Source organism: Podarcis raffonei, chromosome 6 (assembly GCF_027172205.1).
Source record: "Podarcis raffonei isolate rPodRaf1 chromosome 6, rPodRaf1.pri, whole genome shotgun sequence".
NCBI lineage: Eukaryota > Metazoa > Chordata > Lepidosauria > Squamata > Lacertidae > Podarcis > Podarcis raffonei.
The window spans coordinates 82,117,565-82,143,890 of NC_070607.1; the positions used below are offsets into that span (position 1 = coordinate 82,117,565).

At 42.9% G+C, this 26,326-nt stretch overlaps 1 protein-coding gene across 3 annotated transcripts in view; it reads right to left on the reverse strand.

The window, feature by feature from the left end:
* ATP9A (ATPase phospholipid transporting 9A (putative)) overlaps positions 1–26,326 on the reverse strand; it is a 93,369-nt gene that overhangs the window by 49,831 nt on the left and 17,212 nt on the right. For all 3 annotated transcript variants that reach the window (XM_053394276.1, XM_053394275.1, XM_053394274.1), the window contains exons 2-6: positions 14,031–14,175; positions 13,225–13,338; positions 7,823–7,931; positions 1,543–1,601; positions 761–812 (exon numbers count right to left, since the gene is read on the reverse strand). In XM_053394276.1, the coding sequence (XP_053250251.1) occupies positions 761–812; positions 1,543–1,601; positions 7,823–7,931; positions 13,225–13,338; positions 14,031–14,175 (479 nt within the window). The remainder of the gene's footprint in view (positions 1–760; positions 813–1,542; positions 1,602–7,822; positions 7,932–13,224; positions 13,339–14,030; positions 14,176–26,326) is intronic.

The window sequence follows — 26,326 nt, forward strand, 5'->3', positions numbered from 1 at the left end:
AGAGGCTTTCCTATTCAGCATCTCTCTCTTTCTTTGGCATGGCTGCTAGCCTATCAACCCAATTGCTCCAGAGCTTGGGGTGTCTCCATGTGTGCCTCCCCACTGCACTTTTGATCTGGGTCATTGTCTCCGTATGACCCACAAACAATTTGACCGCGGCCACCAAGACTGTAATATGACTGCACTTGAATAAACACTGCTACCGGCAGCTGTCCGCTTGATAAATATTATTGCACACAGACAGGGTCCCAGTGTCTGCAAAACCATGCAAGCTTTTTAAAAAAAATCAAGTCATTTCTTTTCTTGCAGTTCTTCTTGGGGGCCAAGTAAATAAACATGAGAAGGAACCCCAGGATGACCGCTTATATAATATATATAATCTATCTATCTATCGGTTTTAAAGGGTGCATTTTTCACACTCTGAATAAATGGTGGCACATGTTAAAAGACAAGCCAGTATGAAACTCCCAGTGAGCGACGGCGTGCAGCATCAATCTCCTTTATCCTCACATTGCCTGACCTCGCGCAACAGGACACCCTACAGGATAAACTAATTGCTATGGTTTGAACGATCACAAACGATAAAACAAGGACGGTAGCCAAGCTATCGAGAAAGGAGTCTCTGAATCGGGCAGACATGCTAAGCCTAAAAATCGTATCCACTTGGGCTACGTTTTCAAAACGATTCTTTTGTCCCATAAAAACAACAACAACAAACCACCATTAAAGATCATTTTCATTATTGGTTCCAGATGTTTACCGTTCTTTTCCGACGTCCTGAGGAAGATCATGTCAGCAGGGACCCTCTGGTTCTGTTTTGAGAGATGGAAGGTGGGTTTTGAATGTTCAGCATACAATCAATGGCTACTAGTCACCGCTTAGTAAACTAGGCATCCCATAGGCCTTTTGTTGGCCACTGAAATGGTGGGCTTGCTGGGCCTTTGGTCTCACCTGGTGGGGCTCTTATTATATTAACTGGTGCAACAGAGTGGTTAAGAAAAGCACTTTTTTGGCCATTATCCTCCACACGATTATGATCACATAAAGGAAGCTGCACCTGCTGGTCTAACCCCATATTATTAATTAAGTAAACAATATGGGTGGGTGTTATAAAATATAAAGAGCAGTTCTGCATATTTTATTAAAATATTATCCTTATTTCTATGATAATGCTGTGCATTACTACTTTAAAGACTTTGAAACATTTAAGCTAGGGTGTTTATGTATTCAGAGAATTTATATGCCTCCTTTCATTTCAAAATGAAATGTCAAGGCAGTTCACAATCTAAAACAACAGAATATTGCAATAAAAGCAGCCCAGGGAAGCAAAGTTAAAGTTATCAATCACAGGAACCTGGAAGGCCAGGAACCAGTGTTAATGGTCAAGAAAATGCTCAGCTGAAGAGGTACATTTTCAGTGTCAATAGTGTTAGGAAAAGAGAGACAAAAGGATAGTGTACAATGTCAGACTAAGCTGGCTCTCCCTCCCAGGCTGCTAGAAGTTGTAAGAAAAGTATAAAATCTTTACAAATCCATATGTACCTTTTCCACAATAATAAGGTCCCCAACTTGAATACTGGAACTTTTCACTTTTACTGTACCTGTTGTGGGGGAAAAGATACACTTTAATAACATTCGTATCTCTCCCATGTTGTTTACCTTGGTAGCACATTTCGGAAATATGTGGAATCAATATTTTTGCCTTAAACTGCAGCGCCATTAAAAGAACGTCAAAGTAACTGGTTGATTGACTGAAATTGTCCTCCAAAAAAATAGAAATCAATCAACTAAAATTTCTTCTTCTTTTATGCTGATCAATCCTGCCCTGCATTTCTAACATCTAAACTTACATTTTATTTACTTAAAAGCATTTATAATAAGCTCAATATTTAAAAATATTTTAATCAGTATACCACACATAATATAAAAACAATTAAAACAGCATCCTAAAAACAGAGATGCAACATAAAAACCAGTAAACCAGAATTAAAAGGGGAAAAACCCACCCCCAACCCCAGACAAAGTCAGTCTTATGCATCAGGGAAAGCCTAGGTAAAGAGATATATTTTTACAAGACATCTGAAGCAGCAAGTGGGTACTATTTAACATAAAGCAGAATGAAGACCCTTTGCAGTGTATGGGCAATGGGGGGGAAAATCCTATTTCCAGGTCACCACCCTGCAATATTTTGTAGGGTCTAGTCCAGGGGTCCCCAAACTAAGGTCTGCAGGCTGGATAAGGCCAGAGGGACTCGTTTATCCAGCCCACAGTGACCCCCGCCACACACTCTTACCAGCACTGCGCTGCGCGGCTGCCCACTTATGGATCGAAGGAGCACCAGAAATAGCTTGTGCACATGCGCAAGCATTATTTCCGGTGCACATCTGGGTTGGAGGAGGCCGGTGCACATGCACACAAGCTATTTCCGGTGCTCCTCCGACCAAGAACTGCGCCGGAAATAGCACATGTGCACGCGTATGGGCACACGCTCCCCCGCCCTCCAGCCCACCGCACGATTGGCACTGGAGACCGGCCCGAGATGCGGTAGGTTTGCTGACTCCTGGTCTAGTCCCATGAGCAAAATCATCCCCAGATTATTCTAGTGGTCTTACAGGTCTATACTGGGGCCGTCAAGTATAAAACACATGGACGACAAGTTAGCATGGCTTCATGCACCATAGGCAAATAAGAAGCTGCCTAATGCTATACAGGAGTGACCCTATTTGCCTACTCTGCCTGCCAGTTCTCTGAGACCACACAGGCTGTTCATTCCCTGTTTCCTGATCCTGAGAACTGGAGATGCCAGGATTCAAACCTGAAACCGTCTGCATACAACCTACATGCTCTGTCACTTAGCTACGGTCCCATGCCTTAAAAAAGAATAATGATATAGCTCAGTCAGTAGAGCCTGAAGCTCTTCATCTCAGGGTCGCGAGTTTGAGCCCCGTGTTGGGGGGAAAAAATCCTGCTTTGCAAGGGGGTTGGACTAGATGACCCCGGGGTTCCTTCCAATTCTAAAATTGTATGATTCTATGGCTCCAGTCTTCCCTGGTATATCTTCCCAACCAGTGCAATGCCATGCTGGTGCTAAGAAGAAGGTGCCATGCATCTTAAGGCATTGCACTAAGGAGGAAATCATGTACTGCTTGTCAACTTTCTTCCCTCACTTAAAAGGTAAAGGGACCCCTGACCGTTAAGTCCAGTGGCAGACAACTCTGGGGTTGTGGCGCTCATCTCACTTTACTGGCCGAGGGATCCGGCGTACAGCTTCCGGGTCATGTGGCCAGCATGACTAAGCCGCTTCTGGCGAACCAGAGCAGCGCACGGAAACGCCGTTTACCTTCCCACCAGAGCAGTACCTATTTATCTACTTGCACTTTGACATGAACTGCTAGGTTGGCAGGAGCAGGGACCGAGCAACGGGAGCTCACCCTGTCATGGGGATTCGAACCACCGACCTTCTGATCGGCAAGCCCTAGGCTCTCCAAAAGTCCCTTTTAGAACAACCAAACATCATGGAGCATCTTTATAACAGGACGTCACCATCATCACCAGTGGTTTCCACTTCATCCCACAAAGGCAGAGGGCACTTTGCACCCAACATAAGGGACCAAACATTAGGCCAAAACAGCAGTTGCCCCGGATTTAAAACACTTTTATGCCCCGGCTGGACGTATGCCCAGTGTCCCAACTCCTGAGCGAAACAACTGAAACTACTTCTAAACCCCTGCTGTGCTGGTGACAAACAGCACATTTAACAAAAGTGCCTCCTGGCTTCTGCTAATAAAAGCCACAGACTTCCTTTGATGCTGTAATGATTGCTACAAATTGCAAAACTAAGTCATGGGGAAACAGTTGCAACAATATCGATTCGCTGGTAAAAAGGAAAAGGGGGGGGAAAGGCTCTAACAAATTCCTCTCGCTCACAACTGCAGGCCAACGCTGCACAGCAGCAAAATATTGGCTGTGTGACTCAAAGATTCTTTTCAGGGAGAGTTGAAAGTGCACACATTGGGCGGTCTTACACACACACACACACACACACAGCAGTTCCTTGTTGCATTCTCACAGGCCCATACAAGATCATCGTAAACAGTTGGGCCGTAGAGTACAGTGGTACCTCAGGTTAAGTACTTAATTCGTTCCGGAGGTCCGTACTTAACCTGAAACTGTTCTTAACCTGAAGCACCACTTTAGCTAATGGGGCCTCCTGCTGCTGCCGCGCCGCTGGAGCACAATTTCTGTTCTCATCCTGAAGCAAAGTTCTTAACCTGAAGCACTATTTCTGGGTTAGCGGAGGCTGTAACCTGAAGGTAATTTAATTATTGTTTGATTTCATACCAATGTTATATATTTGATGTTAGCCGCCCTGAGCCTGACTTCGGCCGGGGAGGGCGGAATATAAATAAAAGTTCAACATTATTATTATATCAGGGGCTCATATATTAAGCTGCATTAATTGTTTATTGTTTGCTCTTGCTTTGCCGATATGCTACTGTGTCTTATGTTATGCTTTTGGTGTGGTTAGGTAAAGACATAGCTGGGGCCCCAAGGGGCTTGCAGGCACTTTGCAAACCTTGACAATTATCTGATCCTCAGGACTTGAAAAAGGGGAACCCGCCAGAGCATGCAGCCCCTTCCTTCTTCCCCTCTGGCCATGCCACCATTAATCCCAGAAGTCTTCAATAAACCCTAGTTCCCCATGATAGCTGAACAAGGAAAGTATGGGTTGCACCCAACATTAGTTCTACTCAGAGAAAACCTACTGAAATTTTAATGCATCCTATTAATGGCAGCACTGCGTCTTTACAGTATGAAAATGTGGCACCAAGATAAAACTGATAATGCAACTGATACTGCCAATTAGTTTTTGCTTTTGGGTTCTTTATATAGACCTCTCTGACGTGATCCTTGACACTGCAAAGGTAACCAGCACTAGCAACGGGGAATGCCTTCTTTATATAAAACTCTCAGTGGAGACATATCTGTGATGCCTCACTGCAGCCCTGAGCTCCTCAGCGACTGGGATGCATATCATTTGCAAACACAAAATCAAAACAAAACGTCCCCAGGAACAAATCAAAACATACCCAAGACAGTTTTCATCTGTTCTGGTATGCTTTTGGCTTTTAGGTGGCCTTGCGCTCTGTAACTTGCAAAAATAAGAGCACAAAAGGTTTGGGAAAATATTGTTTTTCGATACAGCTGGTAAATGCCAGTGATCTGTATCAAAGGAGCACTCTGCTGGCAGGAGGTCTCTTTCCATTTCATAGGGTGGGGGTTTTTTTTATGTAGTTCTCCCTTACTTCGCTCTGTAATCTTGAAAGGGGGTTGGGGGGGGGAAGCAAGAAAAGAAAAACAACTCTGGAATTTTAAATCAACAGCCTAGTGAGTATCAAAACAGAAATCTGGCCTGCAAATTTAATAGCAAAGTTGGGTTGATGGATGGATGAATAGGAAACCTGAATTTGATTTATACAGATGGTTTGAAACTATTTGCAAAGCTCCTCTTTGGTGCCTCAAAAGGTAGCAGTAAAACAAGTCGTAAAAGCTGTGATTGCCCAATATGAAATTAAATGTAAAAGAAAGTTGTCAATTTTTCACAATACAATTACTTCTATTTCACCCTCTCCCATAACCAGCCCAGTAAACCGTAGGGAAAGTTGAAAAGATTTGGGGCTGCCACATCATATTTTCAATTATACTTGCACCCTACCCTTTCTCCAGTTATGGTATTCCACTACCCATCACAAGTTTAAAATCATAGTTTTGTGGAGTTGGAAAGGACCACGAGGGTCATGTAGTCCAACTCTCCCTGCTATGCAGGAATCTTTTGCCCAACATGAGGCTCAAACCCACAACCTTGAGATTAAGAAACTCATGCTCTACTGACTGAGCTATCCCAGGTCCAAGGCCACACCTCTGACTTCCCTCAAACACAGTTTAGCACAGGGATGGGGAATCCCCAGAAGCTGCTGGACTCCAACTCCCATCATCCCTGACCACAGGCCACACTGGCTGGGGCTGATGGGAGCTGGGAGCCCAACAACATCCAGAGAGCCACATGTTTCCCATCTCTGGCTTAGTATAACATCTGAATCTGACAAACTGTGGTTCAGCTTAATTACAGTTTATCACCAATCAGCCCTGAGTGCTCACTGGAAGGACAGATCGTGAAGCTGAGGCTCCAATACTTTGGCCACCTCATGAGAAGAGAAGACTCCCTGGAAAAGACCCTGATGTTGGGAAAGATGGAGGGCACAAGGAGAAGGGGACGACAGAGACGAGATGGTTGGATAGTGTTCTCGAAGCTACCAGCATGAGTTTGACCAAACACCATCAAAAAAGCCAACTTCAAACCATGGGTTATGAATCTGGCTCATTTGAAACAAGTCCTGCCCACCACCTGCTGATACATAGAGTACACCTCTCCCTTCTAGCACAGCTAGTTCACATCATTTCCTTCCCCCCACTCAAAATAGCAGCAGAACAATCAGATGCAAATAAATCCCTGAAACACCTGCTCCAGAAAAAAGGTCATTGCTAGAAGGGAGATATCTATATGTAAGCAGTTGGTGGGTGGGAGGAGAGAGCAAGCAAAGTTTTGGAACTTCCTCCCTCGGGTTGGTCACTGGCCATGATTAGATGTCATATAGTTTAGTCTTTCTAGTCTTGAAACCTGAACTGCGGTTAAGTGTGACTTGTTTCAAATGAGCCAGATATATAGGGTTATTTGGGGGTGGGGGAGCTGGAGGAGGAGGAGGAAGAAGGGGAAATTTTCTTGTGAGAAGTGTAATAGGGTCATCCCAAAATACGGCATGCTGTTTGCAAGGGCCCCTGGTACTTAGAAAAGCCTTTTGGAGGTAGATCCCCTTCTGTGAATTTCATGTACTTCAGGATCCCCATCATTGTAATTGTCCAGAAGCAAGTCTCAGGCACCTCCGTTTAGGTGACAGCCCTCATAGCAATATTGGCATAATTTCATAGGAGTGTGCTTTCTACATCCTAGGAATTAAAAGGTGGTCTAGATTTGAGCATATTAAATCATTTTTAAATGGCACATTCTCTCCTCCTCCTCCAGCTTCCCCCACCCCCAGTAACCCTATATATCTACAGGGTCCTCCAACTCTCCAAAGCAAATCTGGTCAGCGTGCAGCTTCCAAGAGGGAGGAGAGGAAGGGAGATTCCTGGTGCAGGAGTTTAAGCCCGTTCTGCTAGCAGATGCTCACAATGGGATTTCACCCAAGGAGCCTTACTTCTGAACAAATATGAATGGGATTAGGTTGCATGCCTAATTTGCAACACGCATTCCCATTCTGAAAAGATCCAAGTCAGGATTAGGACATTCAACACATTCAGACCACCTATCGCTTATAATCTATAAAATGGATGTGGCTGTAGCAGCCATCATCTCGAAAATATGAACTCCTTCGTATTCTTCCCTTCAATAAAACATGCGCCATAATTATTCTGAGTAAGTGGCCAGATCCCAATATGCACTGAATACTCATTCTCTGTGGAAGGTTCCCATTCCCTGAGAACTTATTGCCCAATTGTAGCTGGAAATTTATCTGTTCTGTCATCAGGAGCCTCTGATGCTCTGACAGGGCCAAACGAAACAGAGGGGACTTGCTAAGCCATGTGCTTGTGTGCTTGGCAACCTCCCCCCCCCCCACTCTACAGTCAAACCCCACCCCCCTTTCAGAAACTTTGCTCCTCCAATTGTCAGCAACATTTGATTGAGTTGCAACTCCCTGCTGCTCAGGCAGTCAGTAAAGGGACTCTGCAAGCAGATGTAGAAAGCTGGAGCCAAATAGCTGACCTCTCGCTGTGAGCTTGCTGTAGATCTGCGAGTTCACTTCCTTGTCACGCATGTAGCACCGGATCTCTTCCACAGCCTCACGGATGATGGTAACGGCGAGGACAAAGCCCTAGGAGAGAGCGGGAGGGAGAGGGGTCATTGAAAATGTGTGGATAAAAGCCCAAGGAACTCCCACTCCGTGCATGGAAAGCCACTGAATGTTGGGAATACATTCTGGAGTGTGCGGCCTACCAGATGATTTACGGTGACACTTTTCATTAAAATTGTCAGACTCTATAGATAAAACTATGCATTGAGCTGTGTCTTCATTTAAAAAGGAACTCCATGAAACCTTAAAGCTAAACATTCTTCATGTTTTAAGTACTTGGGCAGCTCCAAAGGACCTGTTTGTTTATTTATTGAGCATCTATCCTGATCTGCTTGCACAACGTTTATGAGGATATTAAATTATACGACAATAAGCAATCATCTTGCTTTATTCCTGATTTTGTTGTGGAGTGTTTATACATCTTTCCATTAGCCATTCGTTCATAACAAACTTTTCAGGTCAGTTCTCTGCCATGTTCTTATGTGTAAAAAGGGTGTAGATTTTATGTATCCGTAAGCTGACTGCACATTTATAAACTGAATGTTTTGGTAATCATTTGTCATGAAAGCGTCGAATGATAGCTACCAGGACTAAGGACCACTTGGTTATATATTTATATAATCCGTCCTGAGATTCTTAGCACTCAATGTATGTTAAATGCCTTGATGTCCTTCATTGGCCGGTGAAGACTATTTTATTCCAGCATGTTTTTTGGCAACAGACTAATTTTAAGGAAAGGACTTTCTATAGTGCTGTGCTGTTTTTACTATCTGCATTTTAATAGATTTGTTTTTGTATTCTATTTTTTATGTAATTTTATATTGTTTTAATTCTATTACAGTTTAATTGTTTTTTAGTTACTTTATATGTTTTAAAGCTTTCTGCATTTTAACCTTATTGTTTTAATTTCTGTAAGTTGCCTTGAGTCCCAGTCTAGGGAAAAGGCAGGATAAATAAATATTATAATAACAACACAAAAATATAATTATTAAACGTATTATCTTTTTTGTACTATGCTTATTCGGTAACCTTTTTCTTTTAGTCTGTTTCTTTTTAAGAATCGCATTGGTTGTATGAGGGTGACAGAGTGCTTTAATCCACTGACATTGCAAAAAACCTACATTTCCAGAGTAACATACCCTCCAACATTTCTCTGATGAAAATAGGGACATCCCATTCCATAATGATAATTTTACTATTTATACCCTACACCCCTTACTGGGTTGCTGCAGCCACTCTGGGCAGCTTCCAACATATATCAAAACATAATAAAACATAAAACATGTAAAAAAACAACACCCTTCCCTATTCAGGATTGCCTTCAGAGGACTCGAGAGTCAGATAATTCCATCCCCTCCAACATTTCTCCAGTGAAAATAGAGACATCCTAAGGAAAAGTGGGACATTCCAGGATCAAATCAGAAACTTTATCTAAATCAGGGACATCCCTGGAAAATAGGGACACTTGCAGGGTCTGGCATAAGCATTCGAATCCTTCCTGCAAAATATTGACAGTCTGGAGCAGGGGTAGGCAACCTAAGGCCAGGGGCCCGGATATGGCCCAATTGCCTGCTCAATCCAGCCCGCGGATGTTCGGGAATCAGTGTGTTTTTACATGAGTAGAATGTGTCCTTTTATTTAAAATGCATCTCTGGGTTATTTGTGGGGCATAGGAATTCATTCATATATTTTTTTTCAACATATAGTCCGGCCTACCACATGGTCTGAGGGACGGTGGACTGGCCCACGGCTGAAAAACGTTGCTGACCCCTGGTCTAGAGGCATTCCTTGTTTTGTTTTTTAAAAAACCGAATGCACAACAATATCCAAAAGAACATTCTCAATGTAGACACACAAGTTTCTTAATATTTCTTTTCCTTACCTGTATCATGAAATTATAATTTGTTCCTTAAAGGCAATTAAGCCCTACCTACCTGCTACAACGCCTCCTCAAAGGAAACTAATCTGTCTGGCTAATTTCAGGGCATCCCTTGCAAAACTTCTCATGAACATTAATTCAGAAGTGCATTGCTACATGCCCTCAAGGCTTGGGGACGCTTTGCAAAGAGATGCAAATCCTTCTGAGGGGATAGATGGCAGCTGCACAAATTTGGAAGTCACTGCATGAAGCCAGCCCTAAGGGGTTTCATTATTTCTCCTTTGAGGGCACCAAGTTGTCATGGCATGCATGTGCCCCCCCTCACCCCCCCCCCAAAAGATGGAAATCTCTTCTGGCACTTATAGACTTTATATACCATGGCTTCTGAATGTTTGGCAGAATTTCAAACTATTGTTTTTAAACTAGCATTCTGATAAAGAGTCCAAAAACATAGCTCATTATTGCTACAGGCAACACACACACAAAGTGATAAGCCGCTGTGATGTATTTTTATGATACAGCAGTATATATATTTTTTATAAATAATCTAGATGCATATGGCAATCAAGGATTTCAAATAATCACTCCCCCCCGAAAAAAACCCCCTTCATGTTCTGCCTCACTAAGCCATCCCAAGTTGCTATTCTATACCAAAATGGTTGCATTAGCAGCCTGCAATGAACAAAAGGCCTTTTATATATAGCCCTGGCAGCTCACATGCTGAATTTCAATGGTTCGTGTGATGTGGGGCAAATCACAATGGCCTTATAGGTTTGCAAGCCAGCCTTGCAAAAGCCAGCCTCTAACTCTCCGCTTCTCTTTCCCAAGCCATAACAAATGAAACAGTGCAGCTACAGGCAAGCACCCGATTGTTGACACAATGGCATATATAAAATGAGGCCGCAGAATTCGGGATCACAAGAATCTCGGCTTTTGTTTAAATGGGTTCAGGTTTCTTGTCCTCGCAGCTGTGAAGGTATGATTAAAAGGGTGCAGGCAAAGTCTGCCGAAATCTCAGAAAGCTAGTGGATGGGGGGGTTCCAGTAGCTACCTTGAATTTGTTTCCTGCCCTTCCCTATAACTAGCAAACCCAACAACGTACAAAGGAGTTAAAATAAAAGGATGGTGCAAAACAAGACAATTTGGAAAACCAATTAATTAATTGCTCTAACAGGTTTCAGGGAGGTGCAATTCAGACGAAGACACCACACTGTTCCAATCAAATTTAAAGCTACCCTCCTTGGCTTAAAATTAAAATAAAACCTTCTGGGAAAACTACACAGATTTGCTGCCCAGCAACCCAGTCTGAACATTATATTAATATTAAAAACAAAAGCAAACAATGGTTTAATGTGAACAAGTTCCCATGGACAGAGCCTGGTTTGTCATGACATTTAAATCCAGACTTGGTGGTTTGTTTCATATATAATAATTTAATATTTATACCCCGCCCATCTGGCTCGGTTTGCCCAGTCACTCTGGGTGGCTTCCAACAAAGTATTAAAATACAGTGGTCTGTTAAACATTAAAAGCTTCCCTAAACAGGGCTGCCTTCAGATGTCTTCCAAAAGTCTGGTAGTTGTTCTTCTCTTTGACATCTGGTGGGAGGGTGTTCCAAAGAGCGGGTGCCACTACCGAGAAGGCCCTCTGCCTGGTTCCCTGTAACTTGGCTTCTCACAGTGAGGGAACTGCCAGAAGGCCCTCGGCGCTGGACCTCAGTGTCCGGGCAGAACGATGAGGGTTGAGACGCTCCTTCAGGTATACTGGGCCGAGGCCATTTAGGGCTTTAAAGGTCAGCACCAACACTTTGAATTGTGCACGGAATCTTCCTGGGAAAATGCCCTGGGTTGACATCTTTACTGAGTTATCAACTTTGACCCCACAGTTTTGTCCATGGTTAGTGACCACCAGCTCAGACCGCTATGGGCATATATACGAAGTTAGGATTTTTAAATATATTTTTTCACTGGCTTTACACATGCCTACATTGAATTGCATTTGCCATTTCACTGCCCATTCATCCAGTTTGGACTTCTTTTGGAGCTCCTTGAAATCCCACTTTATTTTCCCACTTGCCTTGAATGATTTGGCATCATCCACAAACTTGGCTACCATACTGATCACCCCTAGCTCTAGATCATTTGGTTTAATATGGTGTACAAGCTTAATTCTGAACCCAACATACAAAATGTCTGAAACACTAGCCAAATAATATACAGGTGAAAGTCGGAAAATTAGAATATCGTGGAAAAGTTCATTTATTTCAGTAATTCAACTTAAAAGGTGACATGGCTCCCCAAATATCTTTTCTGATGAGAGCAGCTTTTGCATCTCATTTGGAAACCAAGGACCCAGAGTCTGGAGGAAGAATGGGAGGCACACAATGCCAGATGCTTGAAGTCCAGTGTGAAGTTTCCACAGCCTGTGTTGATTTGGGGAGCCATGTCATCAGCTGGTGTTGGTCCACTGTGCTTCACTGAGTCCAGGGTCAACGCAGCCGTCTACCAGGAGATTTTGGAGCACATCATGCTTTCTTCCGCAGACGAGCTTTATGGGGATGCTGACTTTCCAGCAGGACCTTGGCACTTGCCCACACTGCCAAAAGTACCAAAACCTGGTTCAATGCCCATGGGATTACTGTGCTTGATTGGCCAGCAAGCTCGCCTGACCTGAACCCCATAGAGAATCTATGGGGCATTGCCAAGAGACAGATGAGAGACATGAGACCGAGCAATGCAGAAGAGCATTGAAGCATCCTGATCTTCCATAACACCTCAGCAGTGCCACAGGCTGACAGCATCCATGCGATGCCGCATTGAGGCAGTATTTGATGCAAAAGGGGCCCAAACCAAGCACTGAATACATATGCATGCTTCTACTTCTCAGAGGTCCAATATTGCTTTATTTGCAGTCCTTGTTTTGCTGATTTCATTTAATATTCTAATTTTCTGGAATTGTTAAGTTGGGGCTTTCATCAGCTGTGCTCCATGATCATCACAATTATAACAAATAAAGGCTTGGCATATCTTGCTTTGCATGTCATGAGTCTATCTCATATATTAGTTAATTGTTGCGGGAATAACTGGTGGAACGTTCACATGATGTCTTACTCTTCCCAGGGTTAACGCAAGGGAATCTCCCATAGCTGTACTCCTAGAATGGCTGATTTATGGGATAAATTACCTTTTTGGATCAAATATCCCTCGTGCATTTCCTTAGACCTCTGAAGGTCCCAATTTTGAATGGCAAACCTTTATTAAATCACTTTCGGCAGCTACAATTCCCAAACACATAAAGGACAGGCTTCATAAAACAAGCTAACAAAAACCATTTTAAGTTACGGCACCACTTGGATGCCTGAGATAAGGTAACAAAGGACATCTTGTATTCAAACACTGAAACTTTTCTTGAATAAATAAACTCGATACTACCTACCAAAGGAACCCAATACGTGTAAAGAGCACCGAGCCTCATTTCAGGAACAAATTGAGAACAGGCCAGAAACAAGAAGTAGAGGTTGAAGAAGTACTTGAATTGGTTGAACAGCACCTAAGAAACAGAGTGAGGAACAAGAAAGGCATTTGTAGCAGCACATCTAAGGTTAAGACGGCTCACCATGGAAATGTTTAAGACAGCTTTTTGCAACCCGGTGCCCTCCCAAAGTTCTGGACTACAACTCCCATCAACTGGATGGAGCTGATGGGAGTTGTAGTCCAAAATATTTAGAGGATACCAAGTTGAAGGCTGTTCCAAGGCATCTAGCAACATTTTAGGAACTCAGCTAACCAGGAAAGCTTTAAGAAAAAAATGCAAACTCCAACACATTCCAGGACATTAAAGATATGGAGTCAACTGTGGCTCCCCCATCTATTTTCCCCATTATAGCACAGTTTAAATGCTGCATCTATAGGGAAAGGACAGTGTGTCCATTGATACATATATCACATGGAAAGAGGACTGAAATGGGAAAAGTCCCAATTTCAGCCCCTTCTCTTCACTCCATTCAGTTGTGTTGGACTGGGAAATTCCTCAGCGACTTCTTCACTATTGTAGGCAACAGGATGGCTTATTGGGGCGCAGACAGGGAGAAGCAAAATTAAGCTTCACTTAAATGCAGAAGGGTAAATTGAGCCAATCCAGGTAACAGCTGCCTTAATTGCCCACTCCAAATAAACCACCGGCACTCTACACTCAAATATCAATAGAAGAGGAAAGCACATGGTTTAACATGGAATACATACCCCTGGTAGGAAAGTGAAAAAGTTGTACTTCTGGTTGTTGATCACATTGCGTGGGTATCGCTGGTCCCTCTTTTCTGGATGGCCAAGCCAAACCGTTCGAGGCCTTGGGTCTCTTCTTCCACAACATCTTAGGCACTCGCAACACCTGTAGGAGGTGGGGGGAGTATTTAAAACGTATTGCATTGAAGACAGCTATCATAAGAGCCCTGTTGGATCAGTCATTGGGCCCATACAGTCTAGGATTCCATTTTCAACAATGGCCAACCAGGAAGCCCACAGGATGCCAAGAAGACAATGACCTTTTCCAGGAGTGGTCAGTACGAAGGATGTTGTTGCAACTTAATAGGAAAGGGCAGGCTGAGTCATACCAACGAAGGCCTCATTCACACCATATATCTAAAGCACTATGATATCACTTTAAATACTCATGGCTTTCCCCAAAGAACTCTGGGAGCTGTAGTCTGTTAAAGTGTGTGGAGAATTGTTCGGCGATTGCTATTCCACTCACAGAGCTACGGTTTACAGAGCGGTTCAGCAATCAGTTCCTCTTCCCAGGCAACTCTGGAAGTTGTCTCATAGCCTTAAGACAAATGCTTCTTTTTGAGCTGAGCACTCCATTATTTAGTCTAATTCCTGCCTTCACAACCCAGCACCAACCATATGTTTCAAACAGTGTTAGATACATAAGCTAGGCACCAAATGGCTCCTAAATTAGGGTTACTGTCACCAAAACGGAATGTCTAGTTGCCATTTTGGGGTCAGATGGCTCAAAAGTCATATTTTTCAATGCAACTTTGGGGTTCCTGAAATTCTCTCTTGATTGTGCAGATAAAATATCACAGATAGAATTCTACAAGATGTGTTGTTAGTGTGTGAAAAGAGACAAGATCCAAGGATCCCCAGGCATGCATCTCCAGATGGTGGAGACATCAGGCACCATCCTGGCGCCGGGCATCTTCACTTGGTCATAAGTGGCCAAGAGGCAGGTGCAAAATGCACCTGGTGAATTTCGAGTACTGCTTTGAAACGTATCATGAACATATCCTTGTATGTAGTGCCATACATGCAAAGGTCCATGAACAGGAACACTAGCATTAAAGAACAATAGAACCGGACCCTTGGACCCCACATCCTAAATCCACATGCAAATCCTGCATTGCGACAAAGCAGGGATTCTTCTTTCCACGCCATGTTAGGATGATGGCACAGACAGGTCAGCCTCATAAAGGAAGTGTGGCCCCATAACAGTTCTCTGTAATGAGGAAAAGGAGACATGAACTGGATAGGGCCTCAGTGCTCCAGCCATTAAAGTTTGTACCCTCTGAGAGCCATGTGGCTGGGGCAACCCAGTCAGATGGATGGGATACAAATAATAAAATTATTATTATAAAAATTATGAGAGGCTCCATCCCATGACCTTCCTTGAGGACAAGGAACTTGCTTAAACAACAAACAAAACCTAAAACTACACACAGCCAAGATTGTTACACCTGCACAGTATGATCACAGAATATACTTTGCCCCCAATTAACAGAATATAGACAATTACAGACAGGGTATAGACAATCAAATGTCAGGGGTCTGCTATTACCATAACTGAAATACATACCCTCCAACATTTCTCCGGTGAAAATAGGGACGTCCCATTCCATAATGATAATTTTACTATTTATACCCCACACATCTTACTGGTTTGCCCCAGGCACACTGGGCAGCTTCCAACATACATAAAAAATAAGAAAACATTAAACATTTTTTTAAAAAAACCACTTCCCTATACAGGATTGCCTTCAGATGGCTCAGGGATTGGATAACTCCATACCCTCCAACATTTCTCCAATGAAAATAGGGACATCCTAAGGAAAAGTGGGACATTCCGGGATCAAATCAGAAAGCGGGATAGCTTCTAAAAATCAGGGACATCCCTGGAAAATAGGGACACTTGGAGGGTCTGGAAATACAGTCACACAACTGTGAAAAATGAACTTGACGCAGAGCATGTAAGCCACACCCTAGCCTCCCCTTGTGATCCCGAAGGAACAAGCACACTCCAGCATTCATCCAGGAATTCACCTGAATTTAGCTCTTAGGCAAATTCTCTCCATTCCTTCAAAGCCTTCGCTGCCCAGTAATCCCAGAAGAGGCCTAAACTACTGATAAGCAAGGAAAGCAGCTGCTTAGTTTTGGGGGTTTTTAAAATGTACTTAGCTGCTTGCTTCTCCTCTTAAATACCCTGCATCCAATCAGAGACTACCTTCCTGGTTGTTAATTAGGTGCCAGAAACTGCCAATGGCCACATCCAACCACTCTTTGAGCAAAGGCTGATTAAATGTTTGTTCCTGTGTGTCTGTGTTGAGAGGTATTTGTTTAGCCCCATTGCCTTAAGATTTCAGTCCTAAACACACTATTTAGGGAGTAAGCCCCCACCACAACTGGGGAGACACTTTTCTAAAAAAACATGCTTGGGATTCTACTGTCCCTATTAGGGTTGCCAGTATTTCCCCTGGCCTCTGCAGCAGGGTCTGTTTAATCACAGACATCAGCAGCTGATCTTAATCTGCACATTGTGAAAAATCCCAGGTTGATTTCTGGAGCTGAAATTGATGAAAAAGGCATAAGTGATGGTGAGGTGCTTTTTTTACCTGATCAGCTTGGCGACTCTAGTTCCTGTCTGCTTGCAGCAGCTGTTGCCTCAGTTCTGAATAAGAATGCTACCCATTTAACCCAGTGTTAAATAAGCACAGGCTTATTTCTCCATCCTTTCGGAAAGCTCCTACGTCCTCCAGAGTAGAAAGCAGAGCAACAATGGGAACCTTTGACCCACAAGTTGCTGCTAAACTACAATTCCCATCAGCCCTAGCAATCATGGCCAATGGCCAGGGGTGATAGGAGTTGTTGTTCAGCAACTGGACGATGGCAGTTGTAGTTCAGCAACTCCCATGATGGGAGCCCCAAACATTCCCCACATTAGAGTGTTTGGGTCAGACTTTCTCAAGCTGTGGGTCCCCAGATGTTGTTGAACTACAACTCCCATCACCTCTAGATAGCAAGGCCAGAGCTCAGTCATGATGGGAGTTGTAGTCCAACAACATCTGGGAACCCACAGGTTGAGAACCGCTGGTTTGGGTTGAATCCCTACTCAGCTATTTATCTACTTGCAGTTTGACGTGCTTTCGAACTGCTAGGTTGCCAGGAGCAGGGACTGAGGAACGGGAGGTCACCCCGTCGCGGGGATTTGAACCGCCAACCTTCTGATCGGCAAGTCCTAGGCTCTGTGGTTTAACCCACAGCGCCACCCACGTCCCCACGGGGTTGTTAGTTAGCTAAATAAAGGAGGGCAGGTTATACTTGTACCAAGAACCAATATTCTCTCTTGGGTTTCATTTCCCTCTGACCTCACTGCTAACATTCCCAGCCCCTTGCTGCTGCTGCAGTACTTCATGCTTTTGATGAAATGGACCCTAGTCCACTCAACTTTAGGCTATATGAACAAAGAAAGCTACCTTTCATCATATCAGAATGCTAGTTCAACAAGCTCTACCTGGCAGAGGCTCCAGATATTTCAGACCAGGGTCTCTCTAAGCCCTGCCTGGAGATGCCAAGCATGGGCATAGCCAGGATTTATGTTGTGGAGGGGCAGGACACCCACCTGCCCTCATCCTCTGTCTGGCTCTGTCTAGCAGATTCAGAACAAAATGTCTCAACGACAGTCGGGATGCCAGTTGTGTCGCTAGAATGCATCCATGTGACCTCAGTGAGCATTTCGATTTCAAATATACCGATTGTTTTCTACTTTTAGTTAAGTGTGTTTATTTATTTACTTGATTGGAGGGGGGAGCTGCCTCCCTTCCCTCCCCCCTGCCTAGGATCAAATCTGGGACTTTCTGCATGCAAGGAAGATGCTCTACATCTCAGCTACAAGCCTTCCCTTATTGAATGGTTGTCAGATACTGGGTTCTGGATGCTAGCCCTGTGCTCAGTTTCTATTAATCTTGCTGTGGCCAAAAGTATAAGGCTGCAGATCCAAACCACCTTCCCCAGTCTTAAGGACACAAGCAAAATACATGTGCTTAACGCTCAGGGCTCCACCCTTCTTTTTACAATGTTTTGCTCACATAGCCTGCAGGGTATTATTGCAACACAGGTGAAGCTTGGGAAGGCAATAAAAACTTTCTTTATCAACAGATATATTGAACTCCTCCCGTCACCACTTGGATGAGCCCAGCAAAGAACCTCTTACTTCATAAGAGACCTAAGGGAAACTCTCATCAACAATCTGTTCTAATACTTTTCACCTCAGCCCAAAGAGTAGCACCCCGTTCTGTCTAGAACTTTATCCTCTCCCAGCCATTTGCACACTGCAAAAGTGGGAATAAGCCCCGTGGAATTCCTTGGGGCTTACTTCTGAGTAGACAGTGTACATTTTGTTTTATCAAATGAACACAGCAAGCTACTGGTCTGGCTGATCCATCTGGGCCTTATGGAAGCTGCTCTGAAAACTTTCAAAAAGTGACCTGGAAATTAAATGATAAAGTTTTAACTGAACTGCCAGAGTAACTTTCTATGCTGTAACTTGGGTTCACAGTCACTGCTTATTTGATCTGAATACGATTGTTAAGTATGGATCTGTATACAATCTCAGAGTATGCAGTTGCACGTTGTCACCAAGCAACTGCCTTCAGTCAACACTGCCCTTTTAAAATGTGGGTTTTTTGGGGGGGGGTATTGGGTTGTTGTTTGTATTTTGATTATATATTTTGTGGTTTTATATTTTTTATTTTGTTCTGTGAACCGCCCTGAGGCCTCCAGGTATAGGGCAGTATATAAATTCAATAACTAATAATACGTAGATAACAATAATAATTAATAAATAAAAAACCATAGCGTACACTGCAGCACCCTTACAGCACATGCAGTTTAATGATTGAAACAAATCTCTTCCGTAATGGGCTGGTTTTGCAAAGGCTTAGGATACAGAGCAATGAAGCGAAACTCTCAAACAGTTAATGTCTGAGGCTTAATTGCATTTTGTTTAACTTGCCAAAGCTGTAAGATCCAGAAAGTGGTAGGCTGAGGCACCTCCCCTTGATCGTAAAGTCAGTGTTCCCTGTCACTCTCGTCACATCAATCATGATGAAAGTAAAAACAAATAAAACTAGAGCTGGAAAATGGAAGTAAATCCCACATATAACTTTTGCCTGAGTAAATATATGTAGGGCTGGCTGCATTGCTGTAATCCTACATATGCTGACTTGGGAGTAAACATGCATAGGGTCAGGCTACAATGCTGATAGCCCAAGAAGGAAGTTTCATTTAACTACAAGAAACTTACTGTGAATGCATGTGTGTAGAAACCAGTTGTAGGGTTTTGTTTTTAAATACAAGTGTGCAATCCTGAACACAGAATGCTTCAATCCTATCACACTTTGGAGGAAATTAAAATACGGTAAGTAGAACTAACTTCTAAGATAACAAAGATAGGATGAGACTGTAAGAATGCAGTCCTACACAGACTAACTGTGTAGTCCTCCAGATTCAGGTAGGTAGCCGTGTTGGTCTGACGCAGTCAAAATAAATTTAAAAATTGTCCAGTAGCACCTTGGAGACCAACTAAGTTCGTTCTAGGTATAAGCTTCCGTGTGCATCTGGGTATCTGAAGAAGTGTGCATGCACACGAAAGCTTATACCCAGAACAAACTTAGTTGGTCTCCAAGGTGCTACTGGACATTAAAAAAAGAAATAAATTGTGTAGTCCTCCATATGTCCCATGTCAATGGGAATAGTGGGTAGAAGAATGCAGTTTTACCATGCAATCCTATGCATGTCTTCTCAGAAATAAGATTTCCTTTGTTCACCTAGGTGTGTAAGTCTGCACCCTGAGCCTATTGATTTTTCTAGGATTAAACTTGTCTAAGGCTGTATAGGATCAGGTTGTTAGGAAAAGGTAGCCTATTGAGCACCCCTAACTTCAGCTCTTTCCTTAAGAATGGATATCCATTCTTAAGGAAATCAGCCCTGAGTGCTCACTGGAAGGACAGATCCTGAGGCTGAGGCTCCAATACTTTGGCCACCTCATGAGAAGAGAAGACTCCCTGGAACAGACCCTGATGTTGGGAAAGATGGAGGGCACAAGGAGAAGGGGATGACAGAGGACGAGATGGTTGGACAGTGTTCTCGAAGCTACCAGCATGAGTTTGACCAAACTGCGGGAGGCAGTGGAAGACAGGAGTGCCTGGTGTGCTCTGGTCCATGGGGTCACGAAGAGTCGGACACGACTAAACAACAACAAACTTCAGCTCTTAAGCCCTAGCTCTTAGAGCAATCCCCAAAGAACTCAGTAAGGACTAATTCTGAGTAAATGGGTGCAAACGGTTAGGCTGCAAAGGTTAATAATACACATCAATGTGATGCAATGGTTAGAATGTAGGGATTCAGCCATGGGTGATCTTGGGCCAATCTCTGACTGCATTCACACATAACACAAAAGTTATGGCTTATTTTAAGCATAGTTTGTTCAACAAACCATGAGTCGTCTTACAGCTGAGCAAACATGCTATGGCTTGTTTCTCCAAAGCTTGATTTGTTTCCCATCTGCTCCGGTCTTGTGCCTCTGCAGCTTGGCGAGCGTCTGGGGCAGAATGGGCCCCCCCAGTTCAGCTCCTGCAGAGAATATTTCTGCTTAATTGCCAACAACGTCCTTTGCGACCTGATCCTATGCAAATCTAGGTGATGTTCTAACAAAACACGTTTATTTCACTGGGTTTAGGCCAACATGAAGAATCAGGATGCAGGGAAAGGACAAGTAAAAAGATGTAGGGCTATGGGCATAGCCGGGGGGGGCAGGGGGCAGCTGTCCCCCTCCCATAGATCAAGTAAAGCAATAGAAATACTTAACTAACTGACCAATCACGTCGGTTCTGCCCCCTCTAACAAAGTCCTGCTCCCCCTCAACAAAAATCCTGGTTATGCCTATATTGATCTATGGGCTACTATTAAAATGAGGCTGCATTTTAAATTGTATTTTAACCCTGTCGCAGGAAACCCCCCCCCAAAAAAATCATTCAGTTTGTACAAACTTCACACACACACACACACACACACACACACACACACACACACACACACACTACATACGCTACGCTTCTGTTATAAATTCATAGAAAATCAACCATACATCGGATCTGCACTGTTCCACTTTTATTTTACTCCATGAAGGAAGGACTACAAAATGGGGAAGGCTTGATACAGGGCAGCCATAATCCCTTGAGCATACCAGCACATACACAGGAGTCCTGCCCAGTTGCTAACCCATATTTTAAATTGGGTCCCCCCCCCATTATGTTTTTATTGTAATTTTGCTGGTGTTAGCCGCCCTGAGCCTTGCTCTGGCCGGGGAGGGTGGGGTATAAATAAAAAATTGTTATTATTAGTAGTAGTAGTAGGGCTGCAACTGTAAACACTCTCGGGGGGGAAAATACCACTGAAACAAACAGAACTTACCGGTATTTTAAGTTGGTGAAACTTGGGTACACCTTGAGTGGTATGACGGGACTGTGTGGTCAAAGTCTCCCCTAACATGTAGGTACCTGAGATATAGAGTGCTTTCACATACAGGGGTGCAGGGCCCCACAACCCAGGGTTCCCTGAAACTATAAGCCAGAGAGTAGCAGCTGATGGGCACAAACAGCGCTGGAGTCAGCAGCTAGTCACCTTGAGCATTCCAGACTCTGCAGCAACTGACACTTGCCCTTTCTTTGTTCCTATATTTAACTACATTTTATAATCAACAAGCCAGACACGTGCAGGTACTCATTTTATCAGGGCAGTAGAAGCAAACACCACAGGCCTACCCCTTGGGGACTGCAGCCCTGTGAAGGTGCTGGGAAGGGAATCTCTTAAGAACAGAAACAAACCAAACTACAGTGAAGTCTGAGAGCAGTCCTCTATAGGGAAGTTTTAAATGTTTGATGGTTATTTATTTATTTAAGCTGTCCAGAGTGGCTGGGGCGGATGGGCAGCATATACTACTACTACTACTACAACTACAACTACAACAACAACAACAGTGACCAAGCCAAAACAGTAGAAGTGGATTTACATTTGTGGTGTGCATGCACCAACAATTTTATTCCTTGTAGTTTTCATGGTGTTATTTAAAATACAAAGCTAAGCATGCTCAGAATTTTGTTTTTATCAGTCTGCAAGCATTTTTTGTTTCTTTTCTTTTTTGTTTCTTTTTCTTTCTTTTTGCTTTAATGTATCAGGAATGTTGGTGCCCACTACCTGATCACTCCTGAATTTCCTATTCAGGAGAAGGCAGATTTTAATATATCCATGATGAAAACTTTCATTTAAGCATTTAACTGCATATTGATTACACTGTGTTGTTGCAACAGATTAAGATACTGCATTTTTAAATTCATGCCTCAAGGAGGAGCCGAGCTGGAAAATAAGTGCATGAGAATCATGGGTTTGCAAGAACTCTTTGGAATTAACATTGGAGGGTCAATCTCCCAAAACTGGATTTGGATCCCAAATCCCAACAGCCTCTATGCCTTTGGGGATTGCAGGTGTCTTGTAGGGCATAGGAAAATGTGGCAAACTTTCCTTCCTTGAACTTTCTTAAATTAACTTATTCTAAAAACAAAGCCTATGTCTTAGCTGGGTCTATTTGACCACAATATCAGATTAATAAGGTCCGTGCATTGTTCTCTATTGACATTTTGAAATATTGGTTAATGTCAGAGACACATTGGCCACGGGTGGAAAAAGCTGAAAAAAATAACACATGCAATGGCTCACACGCACAGGTTAAATATCTACCAGTCTACCAAGAATAATGAGGCTTGTCTGTTGCACTGATTTAGGTAAGCAAATAACTTGCTGATTAGAAGCAAACTAAGCTCTGTTTAAGAAAGAGCTCAGCGCTTTCAACAGGTAGAACAGGAAACACTTTGGGGAATGGCAAACAATAGGGAAGGTAGTTTCATCTTATTTTTCAAAAAAGAAAAGAGTATCACATTTCTTGCTTTCCACCTCAGTGCCTGCAAATAAGAATAAAAGAAATCTTATCTGCTAAGGAAATGCTTTTAGAATTCCACCTTCCAAAAAGGAAAGCAACATCTGGAAAAATCCAGTTAGAAGGAATAAGTTAGGAAATGTTAGCTTTGCTTAAATCAGAATACTCAACAGGCAGCGGAAAGATTAACTTTCATGAGCGGGTATTTTTCAGGCACCCTACTGAGAACAAACACAAGATGATTTCCATGCCAGTTCAATATTTTTAAGGCTAAATATTTCAGTGGGGAATATTTAATGAAAGCCAATAGGTAAAATCCTAATATTTAGATTTGGTACTGACTCTCAGCTTTTGCTTCTCAATGAGAATCTTTCCAAGGGATGTCAAGAGAAGCTGTGGTTTTCATTGGATCATAAAATCATGAAACTATAGAGCTAGAATGGTTCTCCAAAGTCATTTCATCCAACCTCCTACTCAATGTGATGGTGCCCTCCAGATACTTTGGAGCGAAACTCCCATCATCCCTGACCATCAACCATACTGGCTGAGGCTGATGGGAACTGTAGGAGAAAACATATGGAGGGCACCATGTTGCCTACCCCTGACTTACAAGGATGAGCAGGGTTGCCAGATTCTGATCTAGGGATCGCTTTTTTGCATTCAAGAACCGAACACAACATTGTTGTTGTTGGCATCTGTCTGTCTTGAGAGAGTGTGCCTCCAAGGGTGAAGTCCAACCGCTGGAGAATCACAGTGCCTGTGGAGACTGGTAACTCGTAACTTCTGCCTCCAATGTTGTTTTTGTTGCATTAGCTGACCTCTATGGGGCACAAGCATGGGCAGTGTGTATGGAGATTCTGTGCTGCCCAGCAACGGCGCTCTCAGCCTTACTGATGTGGCCCAAAGAAAAACAGAGCAATATGTTTAGCACCAGCTTGGCTGCAGGAGTTGTCGGGTGGAGGCGTACAAGGCGCCATCCAACCATCTTAGGGTCTCCACTTCAGATATGTGTAGGGTTTACTCCATAGCCTTTTCTTCTCCCAAAAAGGTCCCGCAAGGCAGCAGGTACAGATTTTTCCTGAGGGTTAACTCCCGAAGCCTTTCTCATGAGTGGGTATACCCACAAGGCAGAGGAGGCTTCGGGTCAGAGTTTTCCTTCTCCATCAGAGTTTTCCTGGCACAACAACTGGCACCTGAGGACCAATAGGGAAGGGAGTTCCACAAGTGCTGACTGGTACATTGCAAATCATTTCCACTGAGCTTAAAATGGCCATTCCTCTATGACTGATAGGTTGAGATGTTGAGAACAAGGAAGGGTTTGTCCCAATGAACAGTGATGATTAGGATGTGCAAGCCAGCCTCTCTAATCACATTAAAAGACACAGGTGGAATCTACACGCATAGAAAAAATGCTGTGAAAATGCTTTTTTTAAAAAAAAAGTTGTGAAAAATACATTGAATTTGGCATAGCTCACTGTTGCCATCTAGTGACACATTTGTATATTGCACTTTACAACACACTGAAAATGTTTCATTTGCAGCTGTATAGCTGAGTCCTTAATGTAAGTTACTGTGTGGGGAAAGAACATTGCTGCAGGACACATCTACACTACCCACACCTTGCCAGCTTTCAGTGTATCCACCAAGCTCCTGGGAGCCCTGCCCACTTTTTCTTGTTGCCCAGCTGATCAGTCATCAATTGGGAAAAGAACTACATTTCCATGCAATTTTGGGACCACTGCATCAAAATCATTGGGTGAGCACAGAATCATCCGGGTGGTATACAGGTCGGAGCCAAACAATATAAATTGAAAGCTTTTGCAGATGATTTGGTATTGACATTACAGGAGCCAGAATCTAGTGTTAAAAGAGTACTAGAATTGATTCAAGAATTTGGTCATGTGGCAGGATTTAAGTTGAACAAGTGAAAAACTAAAGTCCTTGAGAAAAACTTAACATCGATAGAGAAAGAAAGGTTTCAGAAGGAGACAGGGTTAACATTGGTTAAGAAAGTGAAATACCTGGGGGTTAATATGACTGCTAAGAACTTAAATTTATTTAAAGACAATTATGAGAAATGCTGGTCAGAAGTGAAAAAAGATCTAGAAATATGGTCAAATTTGAAGCTTTCCTTGTTAGGCCGAATTGCTGCTATAAAGATGAATGTATTGCCAAGAATGTTGTTTTTGTTCCAATCATTGCAAATTTTGGACAAAATGGACTGTTTCAAGAAGTGGCAGAGAGATATTTCTAGATTTGTCTGGCAGGACAAGAAGCCCAGAATAAAATTTAAAATACTAACTGATGCAAAGGAAAGAGGTGGATTTGCCCTGCCAGACCTTAAACTTTATTATGAATCAGCAGCATTCTGCTAGTTGAAAGAATGGCTGCTTCTTGAGAACACAGACATTTTGGATTTGGAAGGTTTTAATAATGTTTTTGGGTGGCATGCATATTTGTGGTATGACAAGGTTAAAGCTCATAAAGTATTTAAAAATCATATTGTCAGGAAAGCATTGTTTAATGTCTGGGTAAGATACAAAGACTTACTTGAGAATAAAACCCCAAGGTGGTTGTCACCAATGGAAGCAAAGGCTCAGAAGAAGCTCAATATGGAGGCCAAATGGCCGAAATATTGGGAAATTTTGGAACAGGAAGGAGACAAATTGAAATTGCAGAGTTTCGAGAAATTAAAAGATAAAGTGCGAGACTGGCTTCACTATTATCAAATAAGGGAAGCCTATAATTTGGATAAAAAAATTGGCTTCCAGGTGGAAAAATCGAAATTGGAAACAGAATTGTTAGATCCTAAAACAAAGATACTTTCAAGAATGTATAACTTGCTGTTGAAATGGAATCCTCAAGATGAAACGGTTAAATCTGCTATGATTAAATGGGCACAGGATGTTGGACATAACATTATGTTTGCTGACTGGGAACAGTTGTGGACCACTGGTATGAAATTTAAGGCATGTAATGCCTTAAGAGAGAATATTATGAAAATGATATACAGGTGGTACATGACACCAGTCAAGCTAGCAAAAATCTACCATTTGCCCAATAATAAATGTTGGAAATGTAAAGAAAATGAAGGTACATTCTTTCACCTTTGGTGGACGTGCCCAAGGATAAAGGCTTTCTGGGAGATGATATATAATGAAATGAAAAAGGTATTTAAATATACCTTCTTGAAGAAACCAGAGGCCTTTCTTCTGGGCATAGTCGGCCAATTGGTGCCAAAGAAGGATAGAACTTTCTTTATGTATGCTACAACAGC